At 38.1% G+C, this 15848-nt stretch overlaps 1 protein-coding gene across 1 annotated transcript in view; it reads left to right on the top strand.

Moving 5' to 3' along the window:
- The window catches only part of khdrbs2 (KH RNA binding domain containing, signal transduction associated 2), an 85805-nt gene that overhangs the window by 43530 nt on the left and 26427 nt on the right, over nucleotides 1-15848 (top strand). The window contains exons 2-3 of the mRNA XM_022763570.1: nucleotides 3156-3283; nucleotides 14502-14618. Of these exons, the coding sequence (XP_022619291.1) occupies nucleotides 3156-3283; nucleotides 14502-14618 (245 nt within the window). The remainder of the gene's footprint in view (nucleotides 1-3155; nucleotides 3284-14501; nucleotides 14619-15848) is intronic.

Raw genomic sequence — 15848 nt, 5'->3', positions numbered from 1 at the left:
TTTATGACTTACTATACTATGACGTTTTTTAACATTTTATGCTGCATAACACTGAGGAAGCAGGGAAAAACCGTAGTAGAGTGGTTAGAATTGTGGCTTCACAGCTAGAAAAATGTAGGTTCGACTTCAGTCTTTCTCTTTATGCCTTGTATATATTATGACGTTTTTTGAGATTTTTATGCCTCACTATACTATGACGTTTTTTGAGGTTTTTATGCCATGCTATACTATGACGTTTTTTGAGGCTTTTATGCCATGCTATACTATGACGTTTTTTGAGATTTTTATGCCTTACTATACTGTGACTTTTTTTGAGATTTTTATGCCTTACTATACTGTGACGTTTTTTGATATTTTTATGCCTCACTATACTATGATGTTTTTTGAGGTTTTTATGCCTCACTATACTACGACGTTTTTTGAGATATTTATGCCTTACTATACTATGACGTTTTTTAACATTTTATGCTGCATAACACTGAGGAAGCAGGGAAAAACCGTAGTAGAGTGGTTAGAATTGTCGCTTCACAGCTAGAAAAATGTAGGTTCGACTACAGTCTTAGAATCTTTCTCTTTATGCCTTGTATATATTATGACGTTTTTTGAGATTTTTATGCCTCTCTATACTATGACGTTTTTTGAGGTTTTTATGCCTCACTATACTATGACGTTTTTTGAGGTTTTTATGCCATGCTATACTATGACGTTTTTTGAGATTTTTATGCCTTACTATCCTGTGACGTTTTTTGAGATTTTTATGCCTCACTGTACTATGACATTTTTTGATGTTTTTATGCCTTACTGTACTATGACGTTGCTTACAACAGCATGCTAACATGCTCACAATCACAATGATAACATGCTAGTGTTTAGCAGGTAATGTCTGCCATGTTGTCCCTCAAGATAGCATGCCAACATTTGCTGATTAGACAAATTTCACCTGAGGGTGATGGGAATGTCACTAGTTTTGCAAGTATTTTGTTATTAACCAAAGTCATGGAGAAACATGAAGATGGCAATAGAGAACAGGATGATCAAAGTTATTACAATTTATCACCTGGGGACCATGAATATCTGTATCACATTTAATGACAAAAAGTAGAAGTTAAAATATTTGAATCTGGAACAAATTGTTGGACTGACATCCCCGTTAATAGTAAATGAAATGACACATTCTCTTCATGTAGCCTACAGGCCTATACTTTGTATGTTTAGCTTGTCCCTATGCAGCACCATGCTACTGTATATAAAGCACAGCTAGTTGAAAATATGTACACCACAGGTTGTGTTTGATTTATCTCCTCTGGCAAACCACATAAGTGTTATTTTTAAAAGGCACATTTTGTAAGCTCCTGTTATCCTGGGACACCTGTCTTGTGCTAAGTGTCACGAAGTGTGAATCAGCCGTGCTGATGGGAAGAAAAGGTTAGAGGGGTCTTTCAGTCTGTTTACCCGCCTGAAAGATTTGATAAAGAATCCAGAAAGTAGTCCTGAGAAGTAATGAACAAAACTTTTCCTTCGGCAAATATCTCTGTTAAGACTCTTCCATCTGGCAGTGACTCACATACTTAATATCCTAAAAAGGTATTTTTCACATTCAATCATTGCACTCTCCCATTTTGAATGGCCTCTGATTCTGAGAGTGTTTTGCAGCTTTGCTAAGAGTCGTCTTAGAGAGAAATAGCAAAGAAGGTGAGACAGCATGTTCCAATTTAAATGATCTTCCCTGAACAATCAGGCACAATCAGAGAGACTGTGTCATGCTGGAAGAAATCGATGCAAGTTGGAATTTGGTCTTTGTGATTTCACAGACAATAGCAATACCAAACAAATTACCTTAATTCATGGTGCAAAACGGAAACCTCTGGCCATTCGAAACTGTAACAAGTGAATATTGGGACTGCCTGGAAAAGATGGATCATTAAGCTGTTGTGGATGTCCAGTGGGCAACATTTTGCCAACATGGCAACACAATATCCACATAAACTGATAATTAGTCAGATTCCGAGACATTTAACAAAGATTCTTTCGGATTCAGACACTTATGAGGATGTATAACAGTCCACACTCGACCTCCTTCTTTAGTGAACATTTTTAGCCATTCATTCGTCCGAGCCAGAGCTGTTTGTTAACCTCACAGCTTTGTCCACCAGCTGTTGGCAGCTCAGATAAGGGTGAAGTGCTCCAGCCTAAATTAACTCTTGAGTTTCAATATAGCAACTCAGGAGGGGTTCTTGTTCAGGAACAGCTTTTATTGTCCAGCAAGTGTGGTGCCGACTGATAATTACAATTCCACTGAGTATTAATTAGCGACCAAGGAGGATCCCTGCAAGATGAACAACAGATAGATTCAGTTCAAGAGCTTAATGTCTTGTGGGTGTTTTCAGTCCAAGTGCAGTAAAATGCATCAGTCCAGAAAAATCAGTGTTCTGGTTGTTCCTGTCAAGCTGAGCCGGACAGTAATATCCACCTCTCATCTCTTTCCTATTAGCAATAACACTGGGGAGACACAGGAGGACTATCGAGCCAATTTGCACATGATTTGTCCATCTAGTAAATTATGAGGGGAAATACTGCAGTTTGATTGGAACCAATGATCTGCAAATATGATCTTAATGTGAGAGTTCACAGATCTAATCTGAACCCCAAATGACTTTAATATCAAATGTTTTATATGTTTAATCTGACATCTGTTTAAGTCCTTTGCTATGTGGGGATCAGAGACTGCTGACAGCCCACCAGAGCTCGGTTTGCAGTGAAGTGAGGCGCAGCAAGCTGAGTGTGACTGTTTGCCTCTGTTGTTATTTTGATTGGAATTACTGGATCATGAGATTACAGGGCCTGATGTAAAGGACGTATCAGGAGTCAGCGGGATAATCTCATATTATAAAGTTTGCAATGCAAGCATATTTACAGCTGATACACCAAAATAATCATCTAAATATTCACTGTGTGATGCAGCGCTTAGTTACATTTCTCCTAATGTGTCCCCAGACTAACATCACACTGTTTGGTTGGTTGTCATGCTGCAGTTGGCTCCAGAGCAGGCTTAAAGATGTGAGTGATGCTTTTTCAGTTACCTAACAAACTAATTATCTTCTTATCTATATTTTTTTTTCTTTTTCTTTTTTTTTCTTTTTTTTTTTTTGCTGCAGAGATTGAAAAGTATGAAGGGGACGAATTGAGAAAAGATGGTGACATGAAGAAATATCTTGATATCATCAGCAATAAAAATATCAAGCTCTCCGAAAGAGTGCTCATTCCAGTTCAACAGTATCCAAAGGTAAGAGAACACAGCCACATCTTATCCTGCACCTCCTTTTCCGTGGGAAGAAACTGAGCTTCTATTTCTAAATGACCAGAACAGTTAAACAGCAAGGAGCAGGGCTACATTTGAAAAACATTGAGCATGTGTAAGTGTGTCATTAATTTTTGGTGTCAATGGGTGAATGGAGCCTCTTAGTGAGGGCACTCCAGCTTCACCTGCTCCACCTTTTGCAGGAATGCCTTCGTCGCTGAAAACCTCAAACAGGCTAATAGAAAGTCATCGGGCAGTGTCTGTTTATTTTGATGTAGTCATCAAAAAAGAAAGTTTTTTACCGTACTAAAGCACCCAAGGGTACAGTGAAGAACAATGACCATAAATCACTGTATGACACAGTACACAGTTACTCTGAGTTATGCGATGTCAGTACTGACGGAGTTTGAAATGTGGCCTAATGAGGCTGCTCCATTGGGCAGCTACGCAACAGCACACAGCTGCATGTGGAGAACCAAAAGGCTTCACTGGCAATGTAATCAAGGAAAGCTGCTCCGCTCACTTTGCATTTACAGTCGTGCAACAGGCAGCTAAGAATAACGGCTTCAGTGTAGCAACACAGACCGCAACAGAACATATTTTGATATAGTTTATTGATTATTTGTCCTGCTGTGCAAATACATAATATACTGCAAACATTGTTTGAGTCAATGCCAGTTCCAGATCATTAGTATATAAAGGGAATAATTCTACTGTTTTTAAGATTTTTTCTTTTAAATACCATATATTTGTGCCCAGCTGTCATAATTGTTCAATCACACAGTAAAAAAAATACTCTTGAATATGTGCTGCTAGTTTTTGATTTTTTGATTTTTTTTTTTTTTTTTTACATCTACTCTACTCTTCAAAATCTTGTCTCAAAGTCTTATAGATATATTTAAATTTGTGCTCAAACTGATTTTGTTAGTTAACTGATAGCCTACTCATACTCATAGCCTCTTAACAGCTTTTCATTGCATGGTATATTAATGAAAATAATTATATAAGATGATACAGGATATTTCCCATAAAATCAATCTGCTGGGTGTAATGTTTCACCATCTATGCCACATTTTTAGTATGACCAAAAAACAACTTTTCTTAATGTTTAAAATGAAAATAATTCTCATTTCTCTTCCTTTAAATTCCTCTGCTGAAGCATCCTGTTTTTAAACCTCCTGTCCACCAAATCTGATCATAGGTTTTGACCAAGCCAGTGCCTCACATCATATACAAACCTGCAGGGCCCCTTTCTTCTTTAAACCAAATCTATGACTCTTCACTCTCAGTTTGCAGCAATGCTGCTATCATCATCACCATCATCGCTTTCTGCTTCCACACACTCTGACACTTTTTGTATCCGAGTGCTGATCTGAAATGAATCACTTCTCAAGTCGTGCCCCAGCATCTTGTTTCAGTATCTCACTGCTATTTCATGGGACCACACACATGGGACAGCTGGCGTTTAGATACAGAAACACTGAACAGTCATATGATGTTTGTTTTAAATGTACTTTACGGAATTTGTCTTGTCTTATCAGAGGATGTCAGGAGGACAGGAGGACAGGGAAACTTTTAATCGTCCCTCAGGAGCACAGGCCGTGTACTTTAGTCCAGTGAGCACCTCAAGACACTGCATAGAAATCAATTTGCTGTTTCCTCCTTAGGATCAGTACAGAGAAAGTAATTAAGTTGCATTCAGGAACTCCTCGCTCTATTAAATGGATTTCAAATCTATAAAATTGCCAATTTAGCGAGTTTCTTGTGAACAGAAAACCCACAGTGACTCTTGGATAGCCCATGAAGGTGCATTCTCTGTCTATCCATACAGCATCAGTGAAGTACCTCCAAACTGTGAACACTGATTTTTCCTATTGTATGTAAAGCTAAGAATAAACTCTTCCAGAGACTTCCAGCAATATTTGAAAAGTCTGTCATGCTGTTATCTTAGGGTTAGGATTCAGGATTTACATGAAGAAGTAAACATAAACACATACAGTAAAAACTTAACATTCAAACTGAAAGGCAAGTCTCTCTAATAAAGTCAAACACCCATTTCTTCTGGGAGATTACAAATGAGAAGTAAAAAAAGATTATTGTAGAGGAGGGATAGTTTTTTTTTTTTTTTTTTTTTATCCGACCTGCTGACTAATTGCATTGGTGTCCCATGTGTGACTCAGCTCCTGATTAGATGGTTAATGAAAACCAATGGAGCTTGGAGTCAAAAAAAAAAAAAAAAAAAAAAAAAAAAAAAAACTGACAACTGCTGAGATAGAACTGAGATATATAAAAAATGTATTGGTGAAACAACATACATGTGAATATAAACAAAAAATCACAGGTACAATACACAGGCTCAAAATCCTGGTTGTGTATAATTAGCATACTAGTGCCAGTTTTGCAAAGTAAGCAAAGCAGAGTGGTCCTAGGGGGGACAGAGCAGTTGTCCAACAACAGTTTGTGCGACCTAATTGCACAGTCAGCACCCCACAAGACTGCAGTGTCACTATCTTAAACATCTTGGTAACACTGCACTTTGAGTTAATAGTAATTAGCCACATCAAGCAACTCTTTGATCAGGAGCACGTCCTGCAGAGAGGGGAAACAAAAAAGTAACGCAGCGATTGGAAAGAGTAAAAACCTCACCTAGTTCCAAACTGATTTTTGACACTTACTTGAAACAATTTGACACCACAAGGACACAAGTCAAGTCTTCAAGTTTAAACTAGATACATGTTTTCAGACAAAAATACAGCCTACTGCATGTTTATTTCATTTTTGATAATACTGTTTAAAAATAGATGTTATCATATTTATAACAGCTGCAGGACAGATAAAGAACACATATTGTTATACCAGTTTTCTTTAATGCTTCTGTAAAAGAAATTAAATACATTTATTTATGGGCTAGGACAGAGATAAACATTAATTTTACTGCCATGAAAAATGTTTTTACATTGTGGCTACAGAGATATGGATTCTTGCCAGTTTTCACTGATCGATATATTTGATTTTTTTTTTTTACTCCGACAACATCTGGCCCTCTGAGAGGCACAGACCAATTGATTTTATTTTGCTTCACATTGGAACCTCACTTTGTGTCACAGCTATTTTCTACTAGTGTCTACTATTCAATAATGTCCAGTCTTACTGAGTGTCACCAAGGGCAGAGCAAAGAATAAAATATCATAAATCTGCTCTTTCACGTTCCAGCAGTCTGACAGTGCTTATTGCCGCTTACACCTGTCATCTCCCTGCAAAGTAATTAAACTCAAAGTAATTAAATTATTACTTGGGAGAACTCTTCTGCAGGGTTTCGGATGTGACGACGTGACACATGGAGGATTAATGCCGTCTAACAGTGAAACAGCCAGTGGTGATGAAGTCATTCTTTACGGTGCGCTGACAGACACACACTGTAGGCCGTGGTCACTGGAGACATTTGGACGTGTCAGGTGTTGTTAATAACGTGAATAATGGCTACATTTCATTGGCCTGTTACGGGAGGCTGGTATTGTGCACGCTGGGCCGCTGACACACCTCAGTGCTATGCAATGTTATTAGTTCCACATGTGCTTCTGCTGCTATGACAAGTGAAAATGTCTGCTGAGAAAAAAAGCCTGTTTAGTCCTGTTCTGTGATGATACATAGTTTCACTGTTCAGGTGGATTGCAGTGATGATGATATCAACAAAACAAGCCCCAGGCGCATACACAGGGTTAATCATTACAGTGACACAAAGTGAATGAGTGAGCGAAACACACAGCATTACACACAACACGTGTTTGTGTGTGTGTGTGGATACATAACAGGTTCTTATAACTATGGCATCCACAGACAAATCAATGCAAACACAGCAGATTATAGGAATATTTAATTTCATTTGACCATTTATTTAACAGTGAGAGGGCATACGATTTTTGTTCTTGTTTTAGTGAATTAAACATTGAAAGAAGTGAATGGACATAAAATACTGGACCAGCACAGTTAACCATGACCACCAACCTCAATACAGTATGTTATGCATCTTATTCATGAAATTAACTACTTAAAATTACTTACTATTGTGACACAACAATTATAATTAATTGCGACGTTCATGTAGTTGAAAATAGAGTCTACACTGCAAAATTAATCTGACGGATTAAAATGTCAGTGTCTTCCACTTACTCCTAGGGTTTGCAACAGCACAGTTGTAACTTCTGTAAAAGTGTGATTAGAATATTCTACTGCATCTGACAGAAGAACATTTTGGCAAAAACAAAAAGAAAATGGATTCTTGTTTATCTCAGCTTTGCTGCTGTCAGCAAAACTGTAGAATTAATGTCAGCAGTGGTATTCAAATTGTTTACTTATGTAAAGGTAAAGTAACAATGATACAACATAAAAACATAATATAAGAAAAAGTCCCGCATTAAATATCTTACTTCATTTACTCCTTCGTTTTCTTAATCTATGATAATGCATCGTATTTTATAAAGTGTTCATATGTTGTTATTTTTTTATGTTAAATCAAAATAGGTAAAATAGGTCTTGAATTAATATAGTGGCATAAAAAGCGAGGTATTTTCTCTGAAATGTAGTGGAGTAGAAGTCTAAGTCAAGTTAAGTACATGTACCTCATAACATGTACTTCAAATGTACCTCAGTTACTGTCCACCACAGTATGTCTTTATATGTATAATTGAAAGTAACTTAATTTTGATGCAGGAAAATGTGTGAGGTGTATGAATCTGGCTGGTTAGCCTGCAGCTGCCACACCACAGATCTATTTGGATAAAGTCTAAGAGGATGATGGATCTTGTTATGGACTGGCCCCGCTTGCATGCATCATTCATAGGGGATTACTTGTGTGTTTTGCGCACCACTCTCTGTAAAATCTACGTCAGGTCTGTTGTCGTTTTACAGCCTGTCGAGACAAAGGAATCTGGCCTCGGAGCGTTCCTCCAATGACCTTACCATTACTTTCTATGTTTAATCTCACCTGAAAAAAGTGATGAAACCTTGAAAACAGGGTTGATCTCGGTCAATAGGAGAAGAGGAGGCACATCTGTACCTGTCCCATATTGACATGTAAACAAATGATGCTCTCACGGAATGCTTATGGAAGTCTTGAAATTGCATGCTGAGATCACCATTTACTAAAGCAAAAATTATGATTAAGATAATCAGCGTCGTCATTTTCATTATCACTTAAGTAGAATTTATCCTCTGCTGTTTAATGAGACAGCTTGATTAGCATCTTATAACCTTTGGGCATGAAATGGATTTTCAATGGCTGATACTGTTTGTGAGTCCGGTGCTGGTTGAGAATGTTACAAAAAAAAATGTTCTCTTTTAATTACAACAAATTTGATTTGGTTCAAAAGCAAAATGGGCATATTCCTGCTCTGTCACATTTAAACAAGCTATTTCACCTCTGTAGGGTATTTGCTTTAACTATCCATTCTGCAGGTGCATACACAGCCCGCAACACATTAAATTGTATTTTGTCCTTGTGGGTGCCACAATTTCGAGCTTATCAGTCTTGGGTTATTGTAACCTTTAAATAGTGCAACAGCTGTGCTCTACCCATAGAGAAATTCCATTTTTGTCGGCCCAGAGATGTCAGTGTCCCAAAGAAAGCCCTATCATGTGGAAAGGTGTTTTGCTTAGATAAGTGCTGAATACAGCACAGGGAGCACTGAGTGTGAATTAAAATTAAGCACTTGTATGATAGCATCACAGTTCCACTTTGGGATGCCACTGAGTCAGTGTTTGTGTGATGGCTTTGTCTGCCACAGTGCTGCTCATGAGATATAATAAAGATAAAAATGCCTCCCCATGTTAAAAACCTCCCCACATACTGTACACTGTGCCCCAGCTCCATATGAGATACAGTTTTCAGTATGCTGTGCGCACTCTAATTTGACCGAATCAAGGAAAATGTCTGCACGCAGCACAGATTCACTTGATTTTTAAGTGTGCTGCTGATTGACATTATTGTCTTAAGATGAAGTGCACGACAGAAAGGGGCTGATCACAGTAGTAGTGAAGTAGTGAAGTCAAAAATAAAATAATAAATGTAAAAGAAAAGCATTTTGTTTTCACTTTAAAGCTGCCCGTGTTAATATCTCGCATTAATAATGGATGAAATAACTAACTGTGAATTACTGTATATTATCTGCCAAGACAGAATGGAATGAGGATTCATAGGCAATGTGTACATTGTAGCATTGCAATACAGTGTGATATTGAGACACAGTGAAAGTGATCACCAAATTGGCTGCCTCGATTTTGTTGCGTTTTGAACAGGATTTGCAAAACGCTGCCTTTCCATTAGTTACAAAAAAAATGGACGACATTCAGTGCAGAAAAGAACGTGTGTTTTTTTTTTTTTTTTTTTCATTTGTCACTTAAAGGCTGTAGCTTGTTAGAGACTCGCACAAACAGAGCTCAGATTGTATGCATTGATTTCTCCTTGCTATGTAGCTGCTGCTCTGACAGCGAACGCACAGCCTGTCAAAGTTTGTTTGTCACCTGTTAAAATTTACAGTAATCGTGATATTTGTTTTGTTTACTGTCTGTGAGTGTAGGCCATCTGGGCGACAGGTCTGGTTTTACATATTAATGAGATTTGTGACATTTCTATTAGAACAGCTGCTCCTGTTGGTTGTGATAAAGATGAGGGATGATAGGTCATTCTGTCACTTTGTGCAAATGAACATTTAATAATTATTCCCTTATATTTTGTATTGCAACTTGTTTGACTATATGCTCCTCTCTGTGAAATATTATACACTGTGAATTACATGATGTTTCCCAATTCAAAAATGACTAGGTTCACATATCTGATGCTGTTTTATTCATGTTTTGAAGTCGTAGCTTAACATCCTATACCAGCGATTAGCATTAACACTGACAGACAGCCTCTCTTTAAACACTCAGCTGATTTGGATGCCTTTCTCATCAGGTGAATGGTTAATCTCCGCCCCTTGTCAGACACACACCAAACAACCACTCATCTGCTTTCTTTAATGTCTGCGGAGTTGATAGGACACACTCCTCTGACTGGCTCACAGCCCAGTCATCCCTAGCTGTCATTAAAGCATAAACCTCTACCTGAGGCTTTAATCCTCCTATCAGACAGGACCTGGACTTCCCCAATAGCACAGCTCGCTAACCTGGCAGTACGTGCCTCAGGACATCCGCAAATCTTGACTGCATTAAAGGGTAGCCACCATGCACACTTTATAAAATAAAAGGTGAAAAGTTGTTTTGTTTTACAGCGTTACAGCACCTTTCAATATTTTTCTTGCTTCCCATGGAACTCAAAAGCACAGAGACATGCTGGTTTGGTTCATAAAATCACACTGAGGTTTGATTCTTATTTATGTGAGTGCATCTTTGTTGTTTAAATTTTTTTTAATTGCTTTACATTTAGCAGCATTTAAACAATCAAGGTCATTAAAGGGAGATTCTTTTCAAAGCTACATTATTTTCATTTTAGCGTATAGAAAAATATTCTCGTGTGCTGTTTTGACTCTCGGCTGGGATGTTACTGTGTGTTCACAGAGATCTCGGGCCTTGTAGGAAACATTAGTGACATGGTATGAAATAAAGATGAAATGCCGCAGCCTTCAGCAGAAACTGTTTCTTTCATCAAGTAAATGAATCCTCTTATAGACAGCAGTGGTTATATTGTTTTATATACTGTATGTGATAATCCATACGAGGTCAGGCTTCACTCACCAAATTCCATATGAATATTAACAACTTGGTGCTCTGGGGGGCTGTGGTGCATTACAGGTGCAAAACCATTTCAAAAGGATTAGTCAGTGTGCTTTCCACCATCGTGCCTCTGAAAAGAGCTATTGTCTTGATCTGGTATCAAGATCAGTAAAGGACTCAAGTTATCTTAAACTGCATCATTAGTAAAAATTAATAAATAAATAAACAAAACAAAAATGAAATATAATTTAGGCACAGTAGTATCACCTGAGTGTGTGTTAGGTTTCTAAGCGTTACATGTTGTTTTACATGGATCATTCCTGGTTCAGTAACCCCATGTTTACATGTCTTCACGGCAACTACAAATAGTCCCATGTCAAGTCTCAGTTGCAGACAGCACTGGTTTTCAGGCATGGTATGCACACAAAGCCACCACAATGACAAGTGTGATTGCAGACTTGTTCCTTTTGTGAAAAAATCTTTCAAAATATTTTTTCTGTTACTCTCAGTCGCTGCTGTCTGTCACCACAACAAGATGAATGTAGATCACTGGCATCTCTAATATAAAAGTTTTGGGGATATAAAACTGTTTTTTTTAAAACATAGTTGTACAATAGTCATTTATGAAACCAGAAAAGCACCGGCACAACCAAATAAAAAGAGGGAGTTTACTTGTGGATTATATTTAGCAATGCAGGGCTTACCTGTACCACACAGCAAGTGCACTATGTTTCCAGTCCTCAGAGCAGCTCCTGGCTGTGTCGGATTCCACAGCTTAATGTACGGCGTCTTAAAAACGCTCTCTGCCTCCTCTAATACTGTCGGCCTAATGAAGGACAGTTTAATAAATGCAGCAGAACTAGTGATATTGTCTTTTTTATTCTACACATTCCTCCGAACTTACCCACAATTCATGTCAACTTACTTACTACTTACTACTTATAATTCAGGTGTGTAATGCTAGTAGCAGCTATGTAGTCTCCAGCAGCTAGTTGCAAGCAGAGATGAGGAGTGGGCTACAGAGGTCTGGTATCATTATTTCTTCTAAATGCACACGCCCAGATTTTTTCCTTTTCAGTATTGTAGTCTTCAGACCCAAACAACACTGACTCAAGTGACATCACTTGAGTTTATCAGATTTCACACAGCTCTCTGTGAAGCCACAAAAAGCTTTATACAACCTTTTTTCACATACTGTACATACGCAGTAGTAGGCCTATTCTCCAAGACCAGTAAACAGACTTTGATGTGTAAAGTTGGTGGAGTTCTCCTTATATGCGAGTGGAAAAGAAAATACATGCAAGTAAACAAAACATAAGAAGACTGAGAAGCACATTCACCAGTTTGACAACACATTTGTAGCACAATGAAACATGCTGGAAATACAAAGATGCTGTTGTACAGAACAAAATGGAAATGAGTTACAAAACAAAAGACATTTTAAAGGGAAAAATAGTTTAAATGTGAAACACTTTTCTGTGTTTCACCTTACTTCATGTGTTTTTCTTGAGTTTCAGTGCATTAAGTTTTCAAGGCCACTGTATGGGTCAGCTGTAAACAGATTGTAAATAAATCATCAAAACCTTGTTCAAAAGTACAACAAAGAAACAAGCCTCTGTCTCTGAGGTTCTTGTGAAAGGTGCTTTTCTCAGCTGCTGTAGCAGGTTTGCAGATTCATACTTGTGTGATGCAACTCAATCATCACCTGATGCTTTAAGCCCTGTAGATTTGGGGGTCCACAACACAGAACTGCATGAAATTGGCTTCTTAGTACTAAAATGCACATTAATATATCAGAATTCATCCTGCACAAAAGCTCCCAATTAAATATTTGTCCTTCATGTAGAATAATGTGTGCTTTGTGAAATGCAAATAAGCATATCAGTGCATCCATTTTATGACTGAATATTTGTTCAATGTCTAAAATGTCTTTGTGTATAATTGTTGGATTCACAACACCCTTCCTTCTAATATCTGCATCGTTATCAGTGTTGAGACTACAGGGGGCACATAGCATCATTTCAAACCTCATTTAACACCGAATCGTGCCCCTTTCTGAAGCCCAAATTGCTCACCATGGAGCAGCAGAGTGGCTCCAGACATTCATTAGCTTAATGAAAACAGGCCACTCTTCTACCGCCCAGCGAGCGCTTTCTCTGCGTAGCTGCAGCAACCATCTGCTCTCAAGCTCCCTGCCAGCTATAGGATAGTCCTGTCAAGGCAACCCCTGTGACGAAAGGCGTCTACAAAAGGTGCCTTAATCATTCAGATCAGAGGACGGGCAAGGACAGTGGGGATGATCTGTTTTTTTTTTTTTGTGATGGTTTCATCTCTGTGTCCCTGGTGCCTTCCTAAGATGAGATGTAGCATTCAGTCATGATGTTAATCATGTTCATGAAATTAGCTGAGTGTGCATTTGTTGGAGTTGAGTTGCAGCAGCCACACAGCTGGCAGTGAAGTTATTAGCCGCTCAGCCACAGTGGGAGAGTCTGTTTTGTGAAAAGGTTAATATCATTTTAGGGTTGGCCAGAGTATGGTGTGGTGGTCGACTGACCACCTGTTCAGCTCTGGAGGAGGTCTCTTATCATCTCATCCAATAGCACACATTTGAAGGTCGAACCATTTATTACAATAAAACATAAATAAATAAATAAATAACAGTGTGAGATAGTATAAGTAGTCTTTATGGGTTTGTTTCAAGTAGCAAATGATTAAGTCTCTTTTCTTCTCATTTTCTAATTGATCTTCTGCTCATATTTTCTTCAGAAACGACCCATCTGACTGCAGTTGTGCTGTGAGTTTCACCTCTCGGATTAATCACCACTAATCTCAGCAGTGTTGCGCCTGCAACAACCCAGAGCTACTTTTCTCAATATGAACACTAGCTGGTGCACAGCGAGAGGGAAATGATCGTCAGAGCCCCGAGGCTGGAATCTGATAGTTTGTCATCTGGATAGTATTACTTAATTTCCCACTGGGAAGAAACTCATTATTTCTGACTTTATCTCAGCACTGACCTCTGAAACAGTCTCAGGAACGTTATTGGTTTGAGCCCATGTTCCCTTTCCTTTTTTTTCCTCGGCAGGACATGCATGACCCTAAACGCCAATAAGATACATGACTAGCGAGGGCACAGTTCAAGCAAAAGGATGGATGCATACGTTATGCCAGACTGCAGATGAGAGTCCTGTTCACCTTTAATGTGCTACATACAGAGAACAATTATATTGATTTATCACAGGTCACATTACAGCTTCTTCACACATGATGAATGGTGAATGGAATATGAGATTATATTGATAATAGATAACTAATGTCCAGCAAACATATTTTATGTTCAGCCTTTTTTTCCAAACAGATTTATATCCAAGAGAGTGGGAGAGTTTTGTCTTGACATTATACATTTTTCATTATGTGTCCTCTTCTTACAAACTGTATGTTGAAAGCATTGATAATGGGTCTGATCACTTCTATTCTCTGACCTGTGTCACAGTTTAATTTTGTCGGAAAGCTGCTGGGACCACGGGGAAATTCCATGAAACGATTACAGGAAGAAACGGGTGTGAAGATGTCCATCCTCGGCAAAGGGTCCATGAGGGATAAAGGCAAGGTAAGAAAAATATCGATTTGGGTTGAAATATAGCTGTTTGGCTGCTCCAAGATATAGATCAAGTGGAAATATTTACAGAAACAAAGCTTGAAATTCCGCTTGAAAGCACAGAAGAATATTCGAACAAATAATATCTGAGCTGTAACTGAGATGAATGGCACCCGGAGTACAATTAATAGCTTTCAGTTGACAAACATATGTAGAAGAAAATGGAGATGTTTTTCTGTGTGTTGTTTAATAGCATATTCTGTAATAGTCAATTATGAATGCAAAGTAATGAATCTCTGCCAAAGTCATTTATCCTGCTGACTTGTGATCCCCTGGAGCCAAACTTATCCGAGCATGTACACAGACAGGCTGCTGGATCTGGTATTCACGCTCATAACAGGTCTCAGTGTGCTGCTGTAGAGTTACATCGCTATTATTACTGTAGCCTCTGATTCAGACATCAAGACATGACAAAAGCCCTACAGTCTCACCACCTCTCTGGTGAACTGAAGCTGCATTTCAATACGTCAAAAACATGTAGAGGGGAACATACCGCAGGAGCTGTTACAACTACTTTCAACATGTCACTGAGGTTTTTGTTGTCACCTGTACATATTTAATCCAGTTTATTAAGGTGAATATGCAATCTCACTGCAAGGTCCATTCAGTAGCTGTTCTGGAGCTTTTGATGTTAGTTCTCATGGAAATATGAATGTTCAAATTTTCTTTTCTCTTTTTTTTTATTTGAGCACTTCAAGGATTTTTGTTAATGTTATTGTAAAAGTTAAGGTGCAAAGTTCATTCATGGCCTTGCAAATATATATAAAAATGTATATGCAAACATTCATACATTTTTACCTGTCATACAGTGTACTTTATGTGCTGTGTTTGCTGTATAATGTAGTTTTATTTCTTTTTTTACACCATCCAATTGTAGACATTCTGTTAACTTGCATATTTGCTGGTAAAAAGCTTCAGTCAACAAAATAAAACTAAAAATTTTTCAATAATCGTGTGGCTTTGTAATTAGAAATCAGTACCATTCACAGGGATTTCCATTCAGGCCTAATTGTGAAGCTGAAAGTTTTCATCAGCAGAAAGCACTGAAACGTTTCTTTACTATCACATTTTTGAGCATGCCTTAGTCATGTGCAAGAGTTCATTAAAAAATTTGGCTTACCGCCACTAAGTCCATTCAGTTTACCCATGTGCTGCATTAAGGAATCAGTAAAGAGGTGCTGA

The sequence above is a fragment of the Seriola dumerili genome, unplaced genomic scaffold (assembly GCF_002260705.1).
Source record: "Seriola dumerili isolate Sdu_G_001 unplaced genomic scaffold, Sdu_1.0 BDQW01000024.1, whole genome shotgun sequence".
Taxonomy (NCBI): domain Eukaryota; kingdom Metazoa; phylum Chordata; class Actinopteri; order Carangiformes; family Carangidae; genus Seriola; species Seriola dumerili.
Note: the sequence above shows the minus strand (reverse complement) of the source record. Positions and strands in the feature narration are given on the sequence as shown.